We start from the raw sequence: 19,775 nt of genomic DNA on the forward strand, positions 1-19,775 counted from the left end.
AAGCCTGGAAATAAATAAGATTGGTACGGCTGCCTCTCATCACCATGTTGTGGTGTTGTTGTTGTTTAATATATAAATAAATACATATGTGTGTGTGTGTGTGTGTGTGTGTGTGTGTGTGTGCTGAGGATCAAACCCAGGGCCTCACACGTGCCAGGCAGGTGCTCTACAGCTGAGCCATAACCCTGGCCCCTCCATGTGATATTAAATTAAGGAAGTTTCCTCTTACAAGAGGATTTTATTGCTTTGTTGCAAAGCAGAACTACAGTCTTGCTATTTTTATTTCATTCATTATGATAATCACAAAAAGTAGCCTTTCTTCAGACACTTTATTTAAACAAAATGATGAAATGCTGTCCAATCATTAAGAGTAGTTATTACCTATGCTTATTAGTGAAATCCTGACCACAAAGCCCATTCAGCAGGAGCCACCTCTGTAAAGGACACATAAAGACAAACTGCTGATCAAAACTGTCAGATGCTGAAGGAGGCTCAAGACAGTAAATGTATCTTTTGTCTTTTACAGGGAATAAGTAACACTCGCTGCCCTATAATACAGCCAATAATGCCATTTATGGAGCATCGCTTCTGTTCTTCCTATAAAATTGTGATTTCTAAGAGACTGATTTAGTGTTCAGATTAAGTATAGACGTATAACTTTGAGAGTGAAACCTACATGGTTTGTGGACATTTCTACTTGGCAATATTAACTGTCCCTTAAGTTCACATGACCCATGCCAGTCTCCCAGCCCTCTGCTAGAGCTCCATGAGGTTCTCCAGGCCACAAGACTGCATCATGGTTTCCTTTGAGTTCACCTCACTCTCTCTCAGTCTCTACTTTCCCACATTATTTTCTTTTCTTCCTTCCATTTCCACAACTTGTGGTCACTCCAGGTCACTAACCCCAACCCCCCTTCCATGGGGTCCACCAGAGGCTGCCGTGGTTGTCTTCCACCAGCATCCCTTCCAATCATGTCACTTCCCCGCTCAGGAACCTGTGGAGAGTCCATATTCTCCAGCCTTCCCCAGATGACATTAATTTCCTTATTCCACCTTCCACCTTCCCCTCACTACTTCCACCAGGCTTCATCATGCCCCTTAACTGCAGTGAGGCCGTTATGCCCATGGCCATGGCTTACCTGTCTTCAGGCTGTGCCCTGGCCTGGAGTGCCTTCTCTTACCCCGTTCCTTGTTAAGTCTGTCCTTCAGAGTTGGTCCTTTGTCTTCCTGGACCCTTGCTGCACACCCTCACTGGTCTCCTTCCCTTTGAATTCTGAAAGCATCACAAATGTCTATAGCACATATTTTAGCAGTTAATTATATGCCTGCCTGCAGGTGGTTGCTTTATAGACAAGTCTATAAGCTTCTAGAAGTAAAAATAAACCTTGTATTCTCTATCCTTCACACAGTGAGTTCATGGTAGGTACTCGTGGAAGATATTAACTGTTTCCTATCTTTTATGTGCCAGGGGGGTTAGTAGAAGAATTCTTATTTTCAAGCCAGAGCATTGGCACAGTTCAGGAGGTTAAGGCAGGAGGATTACAAATTCAAAGCCAGCCTCAGCACAACTTAGCTAGGCCCTAAGCAACTTAGTGAGACCCCATCTCAAAAAAAAAAAAAGAAAAGAGAGAGAGAAAGAATTCTTATTTCAGATTATGTTGTTAAGTCCTTGTATAATCATAGTGCCAGAAAATGTTTTTAATATAAATGATTACTAAAGAATTGATTGTCAATCAATTAATATTAGATTATAAAGGTTTTATATATCAGCCATAATACTTATTTAGAAAAAAAGGAAGAAACCAAACACTTAGAGCTAGGGTATGTGTATTTTAAGTATTAGTTCAAATGACACCCCCTCTCCAATGAAGAACTACTTTTTGTACATGGGGCATCCGTAAATGGTAGCTGTTATGACAGGCCCATAGCATCCTCTAAATAACAATATTCCCTTATATAGTCTTCATACATCTGTCTTCATTCCTTTCCTTTTACCCCAAACTGTGAGTTCCTTGATGTCAGGGAACCCTGAGTCGACAGGAGACTGCCAGAGAGCTGGCAATCAATACATGCTGTATCACATGATACAATATGGATGAATCTTGAGGATGTTGTGCTATAAGTGATAAAAGTCAGTCACTCAAAGATGAATACTGTACGTACCATGTTTATAAGGTGACTGAAATAGTCAAACTCAGAAACGAAAAGGAGAACGGTGGTTGCCAGGGGCTAGGGGCAGAGCAGAATGGGGAGTTGCTTAATGGGCATAGAGCTTCAGTTTTGCAAAATGAGAAAGTTCTAGAGAGCTTTTGCACAACAATGAATATGGTGAATACTGAGCACTTAAAAATCATTAAGGGGCAGGTTTTGTGTTATATGCTTTCTGCCACAATTATAATCAAGAACATCATCATCAATGCATGTTCACACCGATGAGCCCATAGGTTCGTGATAAATGTTTCTTTTTTAAAAAAAAAATTATTAGACCTTGATGGACTTTTATTTTATTCATTTATTTATATGTGGTGCTGAGAATCAAACCCGATGCCTTATACATGCCTGGCAAGCACTCTACCCCTGAGTCACAACACCAGCCCCTTAATATTATGTTCCTAATAAGGGTGGTCATGATAAAAGAAACAGGAGAGCACTTTTTCTTCTGATCTATATCACCTAGAAATAAAGCCAAGTAATTAAGAGGTCTATTAATTGTGTCAATATTTGTTGAAAAATAAAACTTCAACAAAATAATTTTTCTGAATACTGAAAATTTACAAGACATAATAATCAAGCTAGAAAAACGGGATAATAATTTACAATTACGGAATTATATGGATTGATGATTATAGGTGTCCATTATTTGGGTACTGATGAAATGGACATCATTTTCACCTTTCCTGTTACATGGACACACATTTTTAAGTAATGTTACATGGGATATGGCTTGTAGGATATAATTTATACCTAGGTAGGAGAAAACAGCAGAAGTAAATAAAAGGTGAAATGAAAACAAAACAGAACAGAAACTCAGCAGTAAAGACAGTTGACCTTGTTCACCAGAGATTGAAAATCAGAGCTAAGATACCCTTCCAAATGCCTCCTTCCCATCCACCTGTAATCAGGCTTTTTTCATATAATTTAATATATGCAGGACAACTTTCCCCGAACCACCTACTACTACTTCCTCTGTTGTCTTTTCAGCAATTTTAGTTTAGTGTCACACCCAAGAAAGGGCGCACCTCTTTAACCCTTTCAACTCTTGAATCAAACACACCCTTATTAAAAGCGCTTTTGACATGAACAGTCAGCATCTGTCCTTCAGCTCTGACTCTGGGAGACAGCAGCTCGTTGGCAGGTGAGCTGGCGAGAGTTAAGCCCTGTAAGGCCGAGAACCAGGCCAGGCTGTTCTGAGAAGTAGGAAGATCGATACTGGTAATGCTGGCGGAACTGCGTTTTACTCCTTATATCCTCTTGGTGTATCTATAGAAATCAAAAAGAAGCAACAGCATGGTAAGAAACGAACCTAAGTTTTGTTATCTCTTTATTGCTTAAGACCTTGTTTTTGAATTTATGTACTAGTACTGCTATTAATAACATCAATGAATTCACAATGTATTTATTGTCTACATCTGGCAAACTCTCTGGGTTTAAAAATCTTAAGCAATTTTGAATAGAGGAAATAGAGTGGGAGGCTGAGCACCCTCCGAGACTTGGACTTGAAGTGGAAATGAGAACACCCTGCCTGTCATCTCTGCTGTTTGCTAGTTCTCGTTCTTTAAAATCCCACAGGTGATCATTAGCAAGCTACTCTTGTTAAATGCATTTGACTTAGCTCCATCGCCATCCCAATAAGTTCGGTTTTATAGACCTGTTGTTGAGTGTGCTATAAAGAACTTAGTCCTTTTTTCCTCTCTGAGTTAAAAACAGCTTCTCCTTCCACCCCTTTTTCAATTTTTAAAGGCAAACTGATATCCAGCCCCTTGGGGGCAGGGGTGAAGGATGGAACTAGTGGAGAAACATTGTTTTGAGAAGAAGGGTTGATTTTCAGTTTTCTTCATGGTTGCAGAACTTGGAACTCTAGTACATTCTTTTAAAATGTAGGTTATCTTTCAAATGTGCTCTCCAGTGGGCGTTGGCTACCTGCTGCTCTCACCGGCCGCTGTATAACGAGTTATTATGTATTGCACATACTTTCCCCAAACGAGATTTATTAGGACACAGAAATTTATGGGAACAACTCAGCTTCTTACAACCCTATCATTCAAGAAATGCTGGGAATTAAAATAAGTGAAGAGAAAAAAGCAATCTTGTAAACTTTTAAGAAAAAGAAGTTTATGTAAGACGAATTAAACTTCGCTTTGCTAGTTTGATCACCGAAGCATAAATATAAAACCCCGAGTAAGTGTTGGGCGTTATTGCCTTCATTTTCTCTATTCAAGCTTTAATCCTTAACACTTTCCCCATCATTTGCTCTTTCAGACACAATGGCTTAATAACCACACTGATGAATAGTCTCTACACGAAGGTGTGAGCTCTTGATTGGTACCTAGAAATCTTAACAGAATTCACAACAAGTTTTTAAATGCCTTTTTAAAATTATTTGCCAAATTAAAAAATAATTAAACATGTAGGATCAAGAGTATTGTGACTATGAACCTTCAAAAGCATTTCGGGTTTAATAAGTAAAATTTTGATATTTTGGTCAATAATTTTATTAGTGCCTAGTTGTTAATATCTAGATGTGTCCTAAGCAGATAGATTGAATGATAGCTTAGGAACAGGAGTAGAGAGTGTTGGGCTAGAGTTGGGAGACCTGCAGGAGGAGGTGTACTGGCCAGGCTGATCATTCTGAAGGTTGTCTCTCCCTGGAGTTTCTCTGTGCTATGAAATAAAGGTACATGGAAAGGTACACGGTGTTAGTAATTACGCTGCAGATACTAATAGTGTAGTGGCTAGTGAGAAAGACATTTGAATTTTAATTCAAAATGTTGAAATGGGCAGAGCTGCTGCCTGTGTCTCCAGGCAAAATGAGGACGAAGGCAGTGCAGGAAAACCTGGGTGTGCAGGCTTGTCCGCCTCAAGCCTGTACAGGAGTGGGGTTTGCAAAATGCAATCCAAACGCACAAGCTGAGGCAGAGAGGAGGCAGCCCAGCTCTAGTTGCTGCCAGGAATAGAGTGGTGAAAGGTGATGAAATGTTTTACTTTTCAAAACTGAAAGAGCACAGATTTCTCACAGTCTCCCCACTCCCAACCTCTGCAACTTCCACCCCTATCCCACCTGCCCCAAGACAGAGTCTCACAGGGGAAGCAAAGAATAAAACCCAATTCCATAGGAGGGAAAAACAAACCCATTTTCCTAAGGGTAGAAAGGAAGTGATCTATGGAGGGGAAAAAAGATATGAGATGTTAAATGAAAGCCCTTACAAGCATAATTTTATAGAGCTAATCTGTTAAAGTGTCAGAGTCTCCCTGCTTGGTAGTTCCAGTGTGGTACTTTGGGCTCTGCAAGAGCTGCTCCTCACCACCCAGGGTCTATTTGTACCTGTGCCTCACCTTCCTCCCTTCCTGCCCTACCTTCCTTTGCAGCAGGCTTCGTTTCTCAGCTCTTTCTGTGTCTGATATGACCTACCTCCTTGTTCTCTGATCTTGTTTAAGTGTGTGTGTGTGTGTGTGTGTGTGTGTGTGAGAGAGAGAGAGAGAGAGAGAGAGAGAGAGAGAGAGAGTGTTTGTGTCAATGCTGCCAAAATAAACAGAACAGGAATTAGGAAAGAAATGGCACACACACATTGCAATGCATCTTTGAGTCTGGCCAGCTGTGTGTGAACCTAGGTGAATTTCTTTGCATACTGCAATTTTCTCAGATATGGAATGAGGATGACAATTACCCACTCACAGGATTGTCATGAGGCACCTGGCAAAATAGTAGGTTGGTAAGAATTATTAGCTGAAATATACAACAAAAGAAGAAGAATGAAAGGCCAATAAGTATATAAAATATGTTCAATGCCTTGATCAACCAAAGAATGCATGTTATCAAGCAGGGCACTTGTAATCTCAGCTGCTCAGGAGTCTGAGGCAGGTGGATCACAAATTCAAGGCCAGCTTGAGCAACTTCACTCTACTGCTGTCTCAAAATAAAAATTTAAAAAGGTCTGGGGATGTAGCTCAGTGGTAGAGGGCTTACCTAGCATACACAGGCCCTGGATTCAATTCCCCTCCCCACCAAACACAAAAAGTTTAGAAAAATAATTTTTTAATAAAGAAATGCACGTTTTCTAGTTTCTGTGAAATACAGTTTGAACCATAAAAGTATATACAATATAAATATGATTATAGAGTATAATGGATAATCATAAAGTAAGCTGCAATATATGACTAGACACAAGTCAAGAAATAGGATAGTTCTGTCCCTTTAATGAGTCCCCCATGGGTCTCTGATCACACTCCTCTCTCACCACCAAGGCCAGAACTAGGGAGAGTGAGGCACTTGCCTCAGAAGCAAAATTTAAGGAGGCACCAAAAAACTCAGTAATCGAGATACATAATATTTTAATGCAATATTTTAAAGAGTAAAAGTTAATGCAAAAAAAAATACATGACAGGCAAAATAACAAAGAAAATCAGGATTCAAACCACAAAGAAGTATCCATTATCTTAACTGCTGTGATAACCACATGTCTGCTTTTCCTTGTGGTCATACCACCTATGACTATATCCCAGGACAATACAATTTGGAATAATAAAAATTGAACTCTTTCACAAATGATGGCTTTCATATTCAATAATGTTTATTTTTTTGTAGGATGCCATTAAACCTGGAGGTTAGAAGAAAAAGGTCTGCCACCATTCTTTCACTTGATGGCATGCCTTTGACTTTACATAGTGGGATGTCATTGTTGTTCAGGCTGAAGTGGTAGCATTGGGGAAAAAACCAAACATACTGAGGTGTGAGTAAAAACAAACATACTGAAGTATAAGTAGGGAAGTATGTGTCATACAACAAAAAACACAGAGAAGAGATTTCTTTTTTAATGCAAAAATAGTAGCAGAGATGTTGTGGACACTGGCAAGAAGTGACAAATGTTAGGAGTGATAATGGAGTTCCAGAGAGGCCTAAATGTGTTACTTGTTGCACCATATGGAATTGGGCCATCAAAAATGGTCAATGTAGCAAGTTCATGTGCTTTTCAAAAAAGTCCTGTTTGTTACTGTTTATTAGTGTTACAGACTGTGGTCATTGAGTACAAGCCTTAGTTTTCACTCATAGTAATAACTTTGGAAGAAAGTACTATTGTAGCACAAATGTAACAACAGAGGTTCTTAGTTCTGTCTCCAGAGTCATGAAGAAGTGGCTAAGTGTAGTCCCAGGTACTCCCAGGCTGAGGCATGGGGATCACTTGAGCTCAGGTGTTCAAGACCAGCCTGGGCAAATAGTAAGATGAGAGAGAGAGAAGAGAGGAGAAGAGAAGAGAAGAGAAGAGAAGAGAAGAGAAGAGAAGAGAAGAGAAGAGAAGAGAAGAGAAGAGAAAGGAAGGAATACAATTAGCTAAACTTTATCTAGTATATTCTGAGAGAGGGAACTGAATTACATATAATAGAGAATATTTATTTTAAAATTAAAATGACAAGCTCCAGTGCTTAATTGATCAAGGCTTATGTGAATATTTTATTTGTCCTTTGCATTGTGTGTGTGTGAATTGAGAGTGAGCCATTTATATTAGCACAAGTACAGAGATAAGGATAAGACAAAACAGAGAGGTGGGAGGGTAGTTGATTTTAGATGCCTATTCTGAATCTAGGTCTGTGGGATCAGAGGTCCATATCTAGATACTCCCTTAAATTTAACTTTATCTATCTGTTGCTCCTGATACTGAGATTATATTCAGCTGTATGCTTGCTCTGGGAAAATGTAATTTTGAATTTAATTCTAAACATTTTCAGAATGAGTATTTGGAAATATAATAAGAGCCACGTTATTATGTTTCCCCATTATTATGTTTCTCTTTCTCCCAACATAACTCTGCATCAGGTTTTCTACCCCAGCTTTGAACTTTCTCCCTCCCCTCGCGCCCCCCTCTCTCCATCTTTGTTATTTTGTTAGCTGTCACATGGCTCTAAATTTTCTAATCCCTGTTTTTATTTTTATTTATTTATTTATTCATTCATTCATTTAGTAGTGCTAAAGATTGAACCCAGGGCCTCTTACATGTTAGGCAAGCGCTCTACAGCTGAGCTTCATCCCCAAACCCTGTTCTTACTTTTAAAAAGTGAAGAGTGAAGCAGTTTAAATCCCTCTGTTTTGAGAGCTGGGTTTGTAACTCAGTGGCATTGGCATGAAAAAGGCCCTGGATTCAGTCCCCAGAATTAAAAAATAAAATAAAAATCTTATATTTTTGAAGCCACACAACTAAAACTATTTTTTTAAATCTATTCAGAAAAAAAAAAAGTCCCTTGCTAAAGCGGGGGCGGGGGGGGGAGGTCAACATTCAAATATGTTGTAAACCTAATGTCTTAAAGCAAAATGGTCAATCAGATCATTCAAAACAATATCCATTTGACACATTCCTTGTCATGGCTAAACTGAAGTTAAGAACTAAGGTATCTTTCAGAAATCAACAAGTGAACTCTTGATATTTTAAAAAGAGTTCCTTTTGTACATGGATGACCACATTCTAGAAGGATGCACAGGTGAGGACATGTATACAGATCTGAATCTGTTCTCTCAAGTCAGAGTTGGGCTGGGAGCCAGAAGTGAACCCGAAGAAGTCAAAGTTTGTGTGCCAGCAGCCACATCAATGTGCAGAATCTTCCCATGGGCAGATTCTAATTTGCAGAAACTGCAAATTCTTGACCACACTAACTTGTGCAGAAAAGATTTTCATTCTATTTCGCATAGGCCTGTGTTTGTAGTTATCTCCATGAATGTTGTTAACTCCTTGGAAGAAAAGAGGGATGCTCCTAATTCTTTAGTAGCAGCAAACCCTCAATGTTCACTTCCAGCTGGAAATCTCTATGCTTGCTATTGAGAAGGCACACGACAGTTTTCCTGTTGTTACTGGACCTACATTCTACTAGGGAATGGAAAGAGGGGAACACATAAAAAACTCCTTTTAAACAGTTAAGTTTTCAAATAATGTGCTCAACATATTTTTTCTTCAGCCTTCAAACATGACTTCTGACGCTCCTAAATTTTAAGCAATGACTCCAATTTGTAATCTAAAAGGACAAAACAACAAAACCCCAAAGTACAATAAATATGATTTGCCTGTGTTTCTAGACATTGGGGATATACTGCAGTATATTGACAATTTACCCTGGTGTGTTATGTCCCAACCTTTAGTTTTTCACAAATTGGAGAGGTAACACAAATTTCTGAAACTATATTCAACAGTATAAGGTAATGTTCGCTAAGTGGCATCTGCAGATAGCAGGTGCTGTGATACCAAAAAGGTTGCTGCCTGGGCCTCTACACACTGCTGGAGTTTCATCTTAGGTGAATGCTTATGATGTCCCTTAATGAGCCCATTTAATATTAGCCAACTAGAACACTCTAGAACAGGTCTGGCACACAACTCCTGGGCCATCTCTTAAACAGTTCTACGTTAAATTGCTTCCATCCTGTAGGGCATGGGTGATGGATTCGAGGGTGCCAAGTACAGATTATGCATAGTGTGCCTTAAGTAAGGTGAGCAAAAGGCACATAGAGAAAAGATAACTACAGAGGAAGTCCCAGCATGGCATAGGCTCTGAAAGTTTTTAGTCTAAGAACAGTCAAGGTCCTACCCAGGTCCAGTGGAGATTGGAGTGCTGGGAGGGGATCTGGGGAGCATTAAGCAGTCTGATGGACCCTGATGGTCTCTTTGCAAAACACTCCCCTTTCTAATAGAGTGTCATCAAGGTTGAGGGAGACAGTACTGAGTCTGTGGCCTCCTATTCTAGGTTTAATACTCCAAATCCAAAAGCTCATACTTTCTAGCACTAGAAATTAGATGAGGCCATCTAATTCATTCTTCAACTGCCACACTTCCTCTATGAATAGTGGAAACAAACAATCCCTGTTTGAAAAGAAAGGTATATCCTGTTCAGGAAGGGGTTGTGCCAGAGGATGTGACTAAGGAGAAATGGGGCACTGTGAGCCCTGCTCAGATGATCCTGTTCAGAGATACCATGCTACTGGAGATCCACAGGGACTAAGTCCCTTGGGAGAAGACTGAATTCCCTGTAAATGGGTTCATCCTTTGAAATGACTTGAGGGCCACTTCCCTACGTTAAGAACCATGAAATGTGTATCCAAGCCAGACAGACTGTGCCACACACTATGTTTCTGCTATTTCTCAGTGAAAGCTTTATTTTTCAAAGTTTATGGATATAATTTTTATATGACAAATTATAGTGTGTATGTGTGTAGCATTGGGGATTGAACCCAGGGCTTTGCACTTTGCTAGACAAGTACTCTACCACCCAGCTTCATCCCCATCACTGATCCCCACCCCACCCCTGCCACCCCTGACTTTTTGGTAGTACTGGCGATTGAACCTAGGGATGCTCTACCACAGAGCTACATCTCCAACCTTTTAAATTGTGTTTTGAGACAGAGGCTGGCCTCAAACTTAGAATCCTCCTGCCTCAGCTCCCAAATAGCTGGAATTACAGGCATGTGCCACCATTTCCAACTACTTTTTTTTTTTTTCCAGTGAAAGGTTTTTATCTGGGCCAATGACCAAAGATTACAGTCATAAAAGGCACAGTGATATCCACTGGCCTCAGAATTATAGGGCACTGTTGATATCCAATATAAGGTGTTCTTAATCTGCAGCTCAGAAAACTTTAGTGACTCTCTGCTATTATCAGATTATTTACAAATTGTTATTCAGTTATTTAAGGTTGCCTATTATATGATATTTGTTTTCCCAACCAGTTTTCTTTGTTCCTTTTTAAATAAAGAGATGGGTTTTCACTCTGTTACACAGGCGGGCTTTTAATCCTCCTGTCTCAACCTCCCAAGTATTTGGGACTATAGGCATGTGCCACAACACCTGGCCAGTAAACCTGTTATAAGTGTACAGTTGGTGAATTTTGAAACATATGCACTCATGTGTTATCATCACTACAATCAAGATATGGAACATTTCCACTACCCCACATTTCCTTTCTATCTCTTCCCAGTCACAATCCACCTACTACCCCTGATCCCAGGCAGCCACCGATCTACTTTCTATAATTTTATATTAGATTTGAATTGTCACAGATGTACAAATGCAACCATATACTATGCAGCCATTTAGATCTGGCTTCTTTCACCTAGTGTAGTAATGCTTTTGAGATTCATCCATGTTGTCATGTCACCAGACAGGTATTTTAGAGGAGAGGGCAAAGGGACCTCAACTCAGCCTCTGTGGATCTTGATTTATATTGCTGAAAAGAATTCCAGGATGTGTCAAAAGCAAGGCACAAGCAACGATTTACTGAGGACCTCAAGGGTATACATACCCCAAAGCCAGGGTGTGGGTGCCCCCTTGTCTCCCAGAGAAGACAAGTGACACACTCAGGGTTGAGCTCTGTGACTGTGTGTATGATTTTCCTAGGAAGAAATGTTCAAGTTCTCAAGCAATCTACTTTGAAAAACCCCATGTCAGTCAGCTAATATTTGGAGTTCAGAATGTTTCTTTTCAGTTAAGCAGTCTACCTATAAATCTGTGGTAGGCACATTGTGTTAAGTCTTTGAATCTGGTGCATTTAAATGATGTTTTTGTTTTAGTTGACCTGGTACAGGCATATGCTGAAGGTTTTGTTCATCTAACTAAAGAGACAAGCATGACTGGTCATGCTTGAAAACAAAAATAAACGGGAACAGACCAGTGATGTATTATTAAGCACTGGAGGGGCACATTTTCAGGAGGAAAATGGCAACTGGTTACAAGAGGGGCCTGAGTTTTATAGGGTTCATTTAGACTTGAATCATAGCAGAATATGTCAGTTGGACAGTCTGAGGGAACAGTTGTGAAAGTTCAAAGCCCATTGTTGCTGGGAAATGGTAGAAGTCCAGAGCCAATGGTTTTCCTTCTCTCCCTGGGACCCATTGTCCTCCTTTTTCTCCCTGGGGGTTAGTGCTCCCCTTCTTCTTCTGGGGGTTGTTGTTTTCCTTATCCTTCAAAGCTCATGGATCCAGGTCTCCTTCTACCAAGGGTCTTTTTTTCTCTTTTCCACGAGAGTGAACCTATCTCAGTAACATGTTTCAAAAGTTTGTTTCTTTTTATTGCCCAGTAGTTGTCTTGGTGTATGGATGTACCACAATTTGTGTATCCATTCATCAGTTGATGGGCATTTGAGTTGTTTCTAGTTTGGGGCCATTATGAATGAAGTTGCTTTGAAGATGGGTGTATAAACAAACTTCTAAAAACCTAGAAAATTTAACTGAACAATCTGGCAAGTTTTGATAAACAGGCTGCCCCTGGGGTGGCCAAGGGTTAGTCCAATAGTTATAGATGAGTTGAAGAGTAAGCAACTAGTTTTGTGAAGGAACAACAGCCAAAAATGGGAGGAAATGCCAATTCTAATGCTGATCAGGCATCTTCACAGCATGGGAAAAATGAATTTCGACATCATTGGCAGGATGGAGTAACACACTTAGCTGTTTTATTTTGACAGGGACTGGAATTCAACCAATAGACTCAAACCTATTTTCTCCAGCTACTTCTTCGGGATGTTTGATGGCCAGTCCAGCAGTAAAACAAAGAACTCTATATTCAGAGTCAGAAAGACTTTACTGGCCATGGCGCCTTGGACAGGGATAAGTAACCTTGGCAGATGGGCATAAAAGACTCCCTACCTTAAGGGCTGATGGGAGGATAAAATAAAAATCTATGGGACTTAGGTTTTGAATCCCAACTTTATTGCTCCTACAAACACACTGTATTACAGTCTCTTAGTCTTCCTAGTTTCCTTCCCTCGTCCCACTGTGAGGTAACAGCATTACCTCACTAGGCTGTAGGTAGCACAACTACACGATGTTACACTGCCAGGATTGTCTTAGAAGATGCTTGTTGACCCTGTTCATTGCATGCTCAGTTTTTTTTTTTTTTTTTTTTTAAATTTCCCTCCATATTCAAACTCCACTGGCTGCTTGTAACTCAAATGAAATGGAATTGTTTTAGGGTGATTTAGAAATCTCCCTGTAGTCAATGTTGTTCACCTTCCTGAAAAGGTGGAGATCTTTTCCGTCTCACCAGCTATCATCTGGGTTTTGAGTGTATGAGTTAATTCTGAAGTGATTGTGACCACACCTGAGAGCTCAGTGTCACTAGGGGCGTTTATCCGGCACAGGTTGCCCTCCTATGGAACCAAGGTCGGGCTCGTCAGTCCCTTTCCCAGCCGGCCTCCTCCTCTCCTTGGCCGCCCTTTGGCTCCACCATCCTCCGCCTTTCCAGCGCCGGCAAATCCAGACGAGCGTCTCGCCCACTGGCGAATTTGTTTATTTGTTCTGAGGTTTCTCCAGGCTTCCGGCAGAGGCGCTTGGTACCGGCCGTTTTGCTCCAGGAAATGTTAGAAGCGCAGATTTTTCTGCTTCTTGGGACCCAGGCGCATAGTTAGGCGGTTCGGACCTCTCCCTTGGCGGGCGGGTCCCAGGAACTCAGCCAGTGCGCACCTGGGGCATCGCAGGGTGTGAGAGGCGGGTCCCAGCGCGCCGGCTGAGTGGGCAGAGCCCCGCGCGCGCAGCTCTGTGCCCTTGGCAAGGGGACAGGTATATGGAGGAGGTTTCGCGCCCTTTTGGTACAAAGTCCCTCCTATTTACTATCCGCGGTGGAAAGGGGGAGGGAGAAACCTTCCACTGAGCCCGGAAGAGGCGGGACCGGCGGTGGGGTAAACGCTGCGGGAGTTTGAATGCTCGCGCGCATCTCCCATTGGAGGGTAGCGCCCGCCTCTCCCCGCCGCTGATTTGCTAAGGGCGGGGCCAGGTGCTTGATTTCAAGTTTGCTTAATGTTTTCATTTTGCAAGTCTGTGGAACCCAGTTTTTTTTTTTTTTTTAAACCTTCTGGAGAAGGGCTATGAATTTTTTTTTAACCCTTCCTCCCTCCAATAAAAAAAGAACGGTGTTCTGGAAAAACTTCCTAAGATACTTTAGTGTGTACTGCTGCTGCATACACTAAACAGTATGGCTGTTTTGAAAATGCATCTTTATTGAGGAAGGAGGTGAAAAAACAAGCTAGCGAAAACTGGGAGTTGTTTCATTTGCCTATATGATTATTTAGACCTTTCGAATTTTCCTTTTTTTTTTTTTTTTAAAAAAAGCATGAATATAAAAAAAAAGGAAGTGCTAAGTAATGTAGTGCCGAAAAACTTATGGTGTTTTAAGAAAAATTCAAAAAGTAAAATGAGAATTTTGTTGGAAAAAAACGTAACAAAGACACAACTTTCGCATTTTCAATTAGAAACTCTACTTCCATTTGGCTTGTAGTAGTTCTGTAATATGCTACTAAAGGGGAAAAAACAGATTCTTATATTTTCTCTTCCCTTCCATTTTATTTTCCAGTCCAGAGCACAACCACCAGAAGACAACAGAAAGAAGCCTGTTTTGGGGAAACTTGGCACTCTATTCACGTCAGGAAGGAAAAGGAGCACCAGAAATGGGTTAGAGAGCCCCACCAGCCCAAGTGTCAAATCAGTCTCTCCCAAAGATATAACTTCTAAACTCCCTGAAAGCGAGAGCGACAAGAGTAAGACTCAGAGCAGCCAACCAAAGCAGACAGACAGGAGCGAGGAGGGATCCATTCAGGAGGCAGACAGCGAGAAATCCGAGAGTTGTGTCCAGGCAGTCCCCTCTGATGCCGAACCGTCACCTTGCTCAAACAGCAGTGCAGCGGCTGTGCAGCAGTGCCATGAAAGTGATTCACCCCAATTAGAACCTCTGCAGGTCGAGGGAGAGACTTTCCCAGATGCCACCACCGCTGCCAAGCAGTCGCATTCCACACCAGGGAATTCCTCTAGGCAAGAGCACGCAGAGACGCTCTCCCGCAGTCTGGGGGCGGACCCTTTGCCTGGCACTGGAGGTGAACGGGAGACAGCCTCAGGTGCGAGGGGTGTGCTGGAGTCGCCCACCCGGGAGCAATCCGCCGGAGGACTTGAGGAAGCCCCTAGCGTGGGTACGCAAGAAAGTTCCCTGCTGCGCCTAGACACGCGCATCCCGCCAGGTGAAGGCGCATCTGCTCCGCCAGGTGACTGTCCTGCCGAGTGCACAGAAAATAGGAGTAGCTCCGGGCAGCCCAGCGGCACAGCCGCGCGTGGCGATCGCGCCCACCCCGCCAAAGTGTTGACTTTGGATATCTATTTGAGTAAGACTGAGGTGTCGGAGGTGGAAGAACCTGTGGTGATTACTCCCGGGGCCGAAGATTGCGGCGATTCTGACGACATGGAGAGGAGATCGAGCGGTCGCAGATCGGGCAGGCGGAGGAAATCTCAGAAATCCACCGACTCTCCTGGCGCAGACGCCACTCTGCCCGAGAGCGCGGCGAGAGACGACGCCGTGTTCGACGACGAGGTGGCGCTACTTGCGGCCACCGAGAATGTCTCTGCGGAAAAGAAAGTGAAATCTCCGCAGGCTGCCCTCGACGGGGGCGTTGCCTCCGCTGCCGGCTCCGAGTCCAAGCCCAGCCCTGGCCCCAAAGGGCAGCTTCGAGGGGAGTCCGACCGGAGCAAACAACCACTCCCGGCTTCGTCCCCCACCAAGAGGAAGGGCAGGAGCCGCGTTCCGGAGGCTGTGCCCAGCCAGCCTGCCAGCGGCCCGCGGTCTCCTGCCAAGGAGTCCCCACCCAAGAGGGCGCCGGCGTCCGACCCCAGCTCGGTAGCCAAGAGCACCGCGGCCGACTGCGGGGAGGAGGCGGCCCGGGTCATTCCTCGTGAGCTCACGGTCAAGAGCAGCTCCCTGCTGCCAGAGATCAAGCCCGAGCACAAGAGGGGTCCGTTCCCCAACCACTTCGATGGCCGGGCAGAGGGAGGCCGAGGCAAAGACCTGGGCAGATCGTCCGGAGCTTCGGATGCCGACGGCTTAAAGCCCAGGAACCATTTCGGTGTGGGCAGGTCGACGGTGACCACTAAAGTGACCCTGTAAGTAGCTGCGGAATTGGTCCTGAGTTGGGTGTCTGCAGACGTGCTGGGGGTGGGGCGCTCTGAGAAGTTCAGGGTCTTTGCATTTGTGGAAGAATTGTCTGTGTGCTGAATTTTCTCCTCTGTGTTGAACTTTTGAGAGTAAAGGACCCAGTCCTTAATGAATAACGTGAGTTAAGATTTAAGAAGATGGGGGAGAGATCTTAATAATTCTTATTAATATAAGTTCTAAGTTAAATTAATATAAAAATTAGGATATCCCTTGAGGCTCACTGTTTATGTGAATAATGCAGATAAGACTTAATGATGTGACACGAGCTAATTATAGCCTTTATTCAAAATGTTCACCGGCATACCTGTAAGACACTCTTGAAATATATATGGAGAAAACACTAATATATTCAGTAGCTCTGACTTGAGTCGTATCACTGCGGAACTAGTGCATTGCCCCAAAGCTCTTAAAAACAACAACAAAACAATTTCCTATTACAAGGATCTTGTTTGCCTCTTTCTCTGATGTTAGAGAGCCTGAGATTTTCGCTCCCAGGTTGAAAAATCAGTTTTCAGTTACTGAAGCAAAGAAAAAAGTGTTCTTACTGGAAAATAATTTACTAAGTGAGAAGGCACAAAACAACAGACTGTAACTATGAGTAGTTAGTTAATTGATTTAACAAATATTTATTGAGTACCTTCTGTGCGGAGTATTGTTCTAGGTACTATGGGAGGAAAATAGTATAAATATGATTCAGCATGCCACCCTTGAAATGTTTATGGCCCCCTCTGGCACAAAAGAAGCACACAAATGAAACAACGTGAGGTGGTATCTGATAAAACTGCCAAGTGGATGTTGTTGCTGTGAAGGCTGGGGGAGTGCAAGGGAGGACAAAATCACTGAGGGATTTTTGGAGGAACTGAGGCTGGTGCCTTGAGGGTAAATGTGATTTGTATAGATGGGCAGGATCAGGATATGATGTAAAACTTCCCCCATTCCCATCCTGCACTCCAGTTAGCACAGGTGAAAAATGATTACGGTGCTCTAGTTTTTTCTACATTCACACATTTGTTAAGTGAGCAGGTATTTTCACATTAGCATTCTTGAATGGTTTCATTCTGTTTGATTTCTTGGAGAAGTAAGCTTTGGAGTAGAAAGTCTGGTAAACACTTGAGGAAGATTTGCTTAATGAATAACATGAGCTACCTTACCAGCTGCCAACTTAGAGACCTTTGATATAGTCAGCTATTTATTCTGTAACAGTAGCGTTGGAGACATAAGCTGTGAATGATGCTCATTATTTGCAGAAGACCAGTGTGACCCAACACTGAAACCTCCTAAGTGTGAGTTTAGAGAAGTTGTTGTATACTAGATTAAGGAAGCTTCACTTGTCTTCCAATCAGGAGAGAGCTGTGAAAAAACCAGAAAAGTTATACTGTTTAGGAATAGGGTGAACAAACAGCAGGAAGTGGATCTTACAATGGAACTCTTCTTCCTTTGTTGCTTTCTATTGAACTAAACCAACTGTCTTTTTCTCGGAATTGATTAGCTTCTACCTAAAACTTCTCTTTGCCACTCGGTTTATTTAATTTTGTTCTGCACAGTGCCTCGCACTTGGTGAATTGATAAACTATTGAGATGGAAAATTAATAATTCTTTCTAGTCCTTTGACCCATTTCTGTTTGAGGGTCAAATTAAAGCGGTTCTCAGACCCTTTTAATTCTTCCTGTGGCTATACTGCAAGTAACGATGTTAATCAGGTTATATTTAAAAAACAATTTGAGACTGAAGAGTTAGAAAAACCATTGTATATTCCCTGAAAAATAATGACTATTCCCTGAAAAATAATGACAGTATAAAGAAGCTGAATGCTTCTTTATACTGTTAGAAAAATTACTTCTTCCAAGTTCTGTACCAAATACTGAATGTTGAAATTCTTAAAATGATAAGTTTAAAAGAAGGGAGAATTTTCCTCTTAGAATAACTTTGACTTTTTAGACTCCAGATTCTTTTCCCCTCTCACATTTTAATGAAGGCATTACAACATGAATTATGGGAGCCTTCCTTTTAATCAGTCTGAACTAGGTTAATTGCAGTGACTCTTGGTAGCAGAATTTAATAGCACAGAAAGTCTGGTTGTAAAAGGTATTTTGATCTGGTGTAAATCTTTAATGTGCAGATGTTTCCTATCCTTAGCTGTTGGCTAACCTGTGGGGTTTTCCATTTATATGCAAAGGTACACTTTGATGTTTGACTTGAGGACTGTTCCTTGAGCTGATTGGTGGGAATTTTAAAAATGTATATTCCCTGTTATGTGGCTCTCCCTCATTGATTGAGATAGCATTTGTAAACTTTTTGTAATCATCTCACTGGTTTTATAATTTAATCTTTAAAGAGATGCTTATATAAGTAAATTTTGCTTTCTAATTTAAGACCTGGGCCTAAAATAAGAGAGCCGCAGTATTTTATGAAGTCAATGGGGAAAGCAATGCCTGGAAGAAAGTTATGAGTATATATAAAATTTAGTATTTAAATAAAAGTTTAAAAATCAAAATCCAAATTCTCTTTTGGGGAGGACTTGTTGGCAAATAGCCCAGACTTCTCATTTTATCCAGAAGGATAAGGTGTCTCCCCCAGAGTTATTCTGCCTGTTCCTTCTAGAAGCTCCACCTGCAAGGAATTTCTGTGCTTTTCCACTTTTGTGTTCTATGAGAATGCACTATCTGATCAACTTATCTGATAGATCTCCTGATAACTCTTTGACTCCTTAAGTGATAAAGATGGAAAGAGGAGCAGTCATTCAGGCCAGTCTAGTCTGACCCTGAAAAGGAAGCAGCATGTATAGTGGATGGGAGTATGGTTTCTGAGAGCAGAAGACCTGCTTCCTGGCTCTGCCAATTACTAGCTGCGCAGCCTCAGGCAAGTTACTTACCTTCTATAAGCCTCTACTTCCTCACCTTAAAACAGAATATACAAAGCTGTACATTAAGTAAACCAAGCATTTCTCAAGTGCTTGGCAATCAGTGACTGTTAGTGGTTATTATTTCTCTCTCCCACTTTATAAACCACTATAGCAATTCAAAAAAAATCTTTGGAACCCTTTCTTCTAGAAAAGCCATATAGAAGCAATATATCAAACAGGTAAGCAGGAAGTGATTGGTTGAAAGGAGGTGGGCATCCCTGTTCTGCAGTCTCTACTGACCTCAGTCAAGGATTTAAAGAGGACTTAAGAATTCTTTCAACTGTATGTAAGGGAAAATAAAAACAAGTCTGTTTAAACCATCTAGGTGTTATTATTTTTTTCTTTAAAGATAGAGAAGGTAGAGTCCAGAGAGGTAAAGTAACTTGACCAAGTTCATACAGATAATTAGTGTGAGAGCCAGAACTAGAGCCAGCACATGCCCAACAGAGCACATTTTGTTTTTATGAAAGAAGGCACTGTGTACATCCAAAGCCATTATTTCCATTAGGGAGTAGTCATATCCAAGAAATGTGACAGAGAGGGAGCCCTTTTGCCTGGTAAGTGGTAACAAAGCCAACAATTGAATAAATAACAACTAAATTATGGTTAAGGTATAATGGACTTTAATGCAGAAAGGTGAAGTTTCCTTTCTTTTTTTTTTTTTTAAAAAAAGACAAGATAGCAAACTCTATGAACAGAATTACTTCAGCTCTATTAAA

General features: G+C 41.6%; 1 protein-coding gene across 3 annotated transcripts in view; it reads left to right on the forward strand.

Annotated features, from left to right (window-relative positions):
- Crybg1 (crystallin beta-gamma domain containing 1) overlaps positions 1-19,775 on the forward strand; it is a 186,566-nt gene that overhangs the window by 120,716 nt on the left and 46,075 nt on the right. For 2 of the 3 annotated variants that reach the window (XM_048783055.1, XM_015499761.2), the window contains one exon: positions 14,532-16,102. In XM_048783055.1, coding sequence (XP_048639012.1) covers positions 14,532-16,102 — 1,571 coding nt within the window. Of the gene's footprint in view, positions 1-3,305; positions 3,511-14,531; positions 16,103-19,775 lie in introns of those variants that run through there. The other variant, XM_048783118.1, reaches the window with a different exon arrangement.

The sequence above is a fragment of the Marmota marmota genome, unplaced genomic scaffold (assembly GCF_001458135.2).
Source record: "Marmota marmota marmota unplaced genomic scaffold, marMar, whole genome shotgun sequence".
In the NCBI taxonomy this organism is placed as follows: Eukaryota; Metazoa; Chordata; class Mammalia; order Rodentia; family Sciuridae; genus Marmota; species Marmota marmota.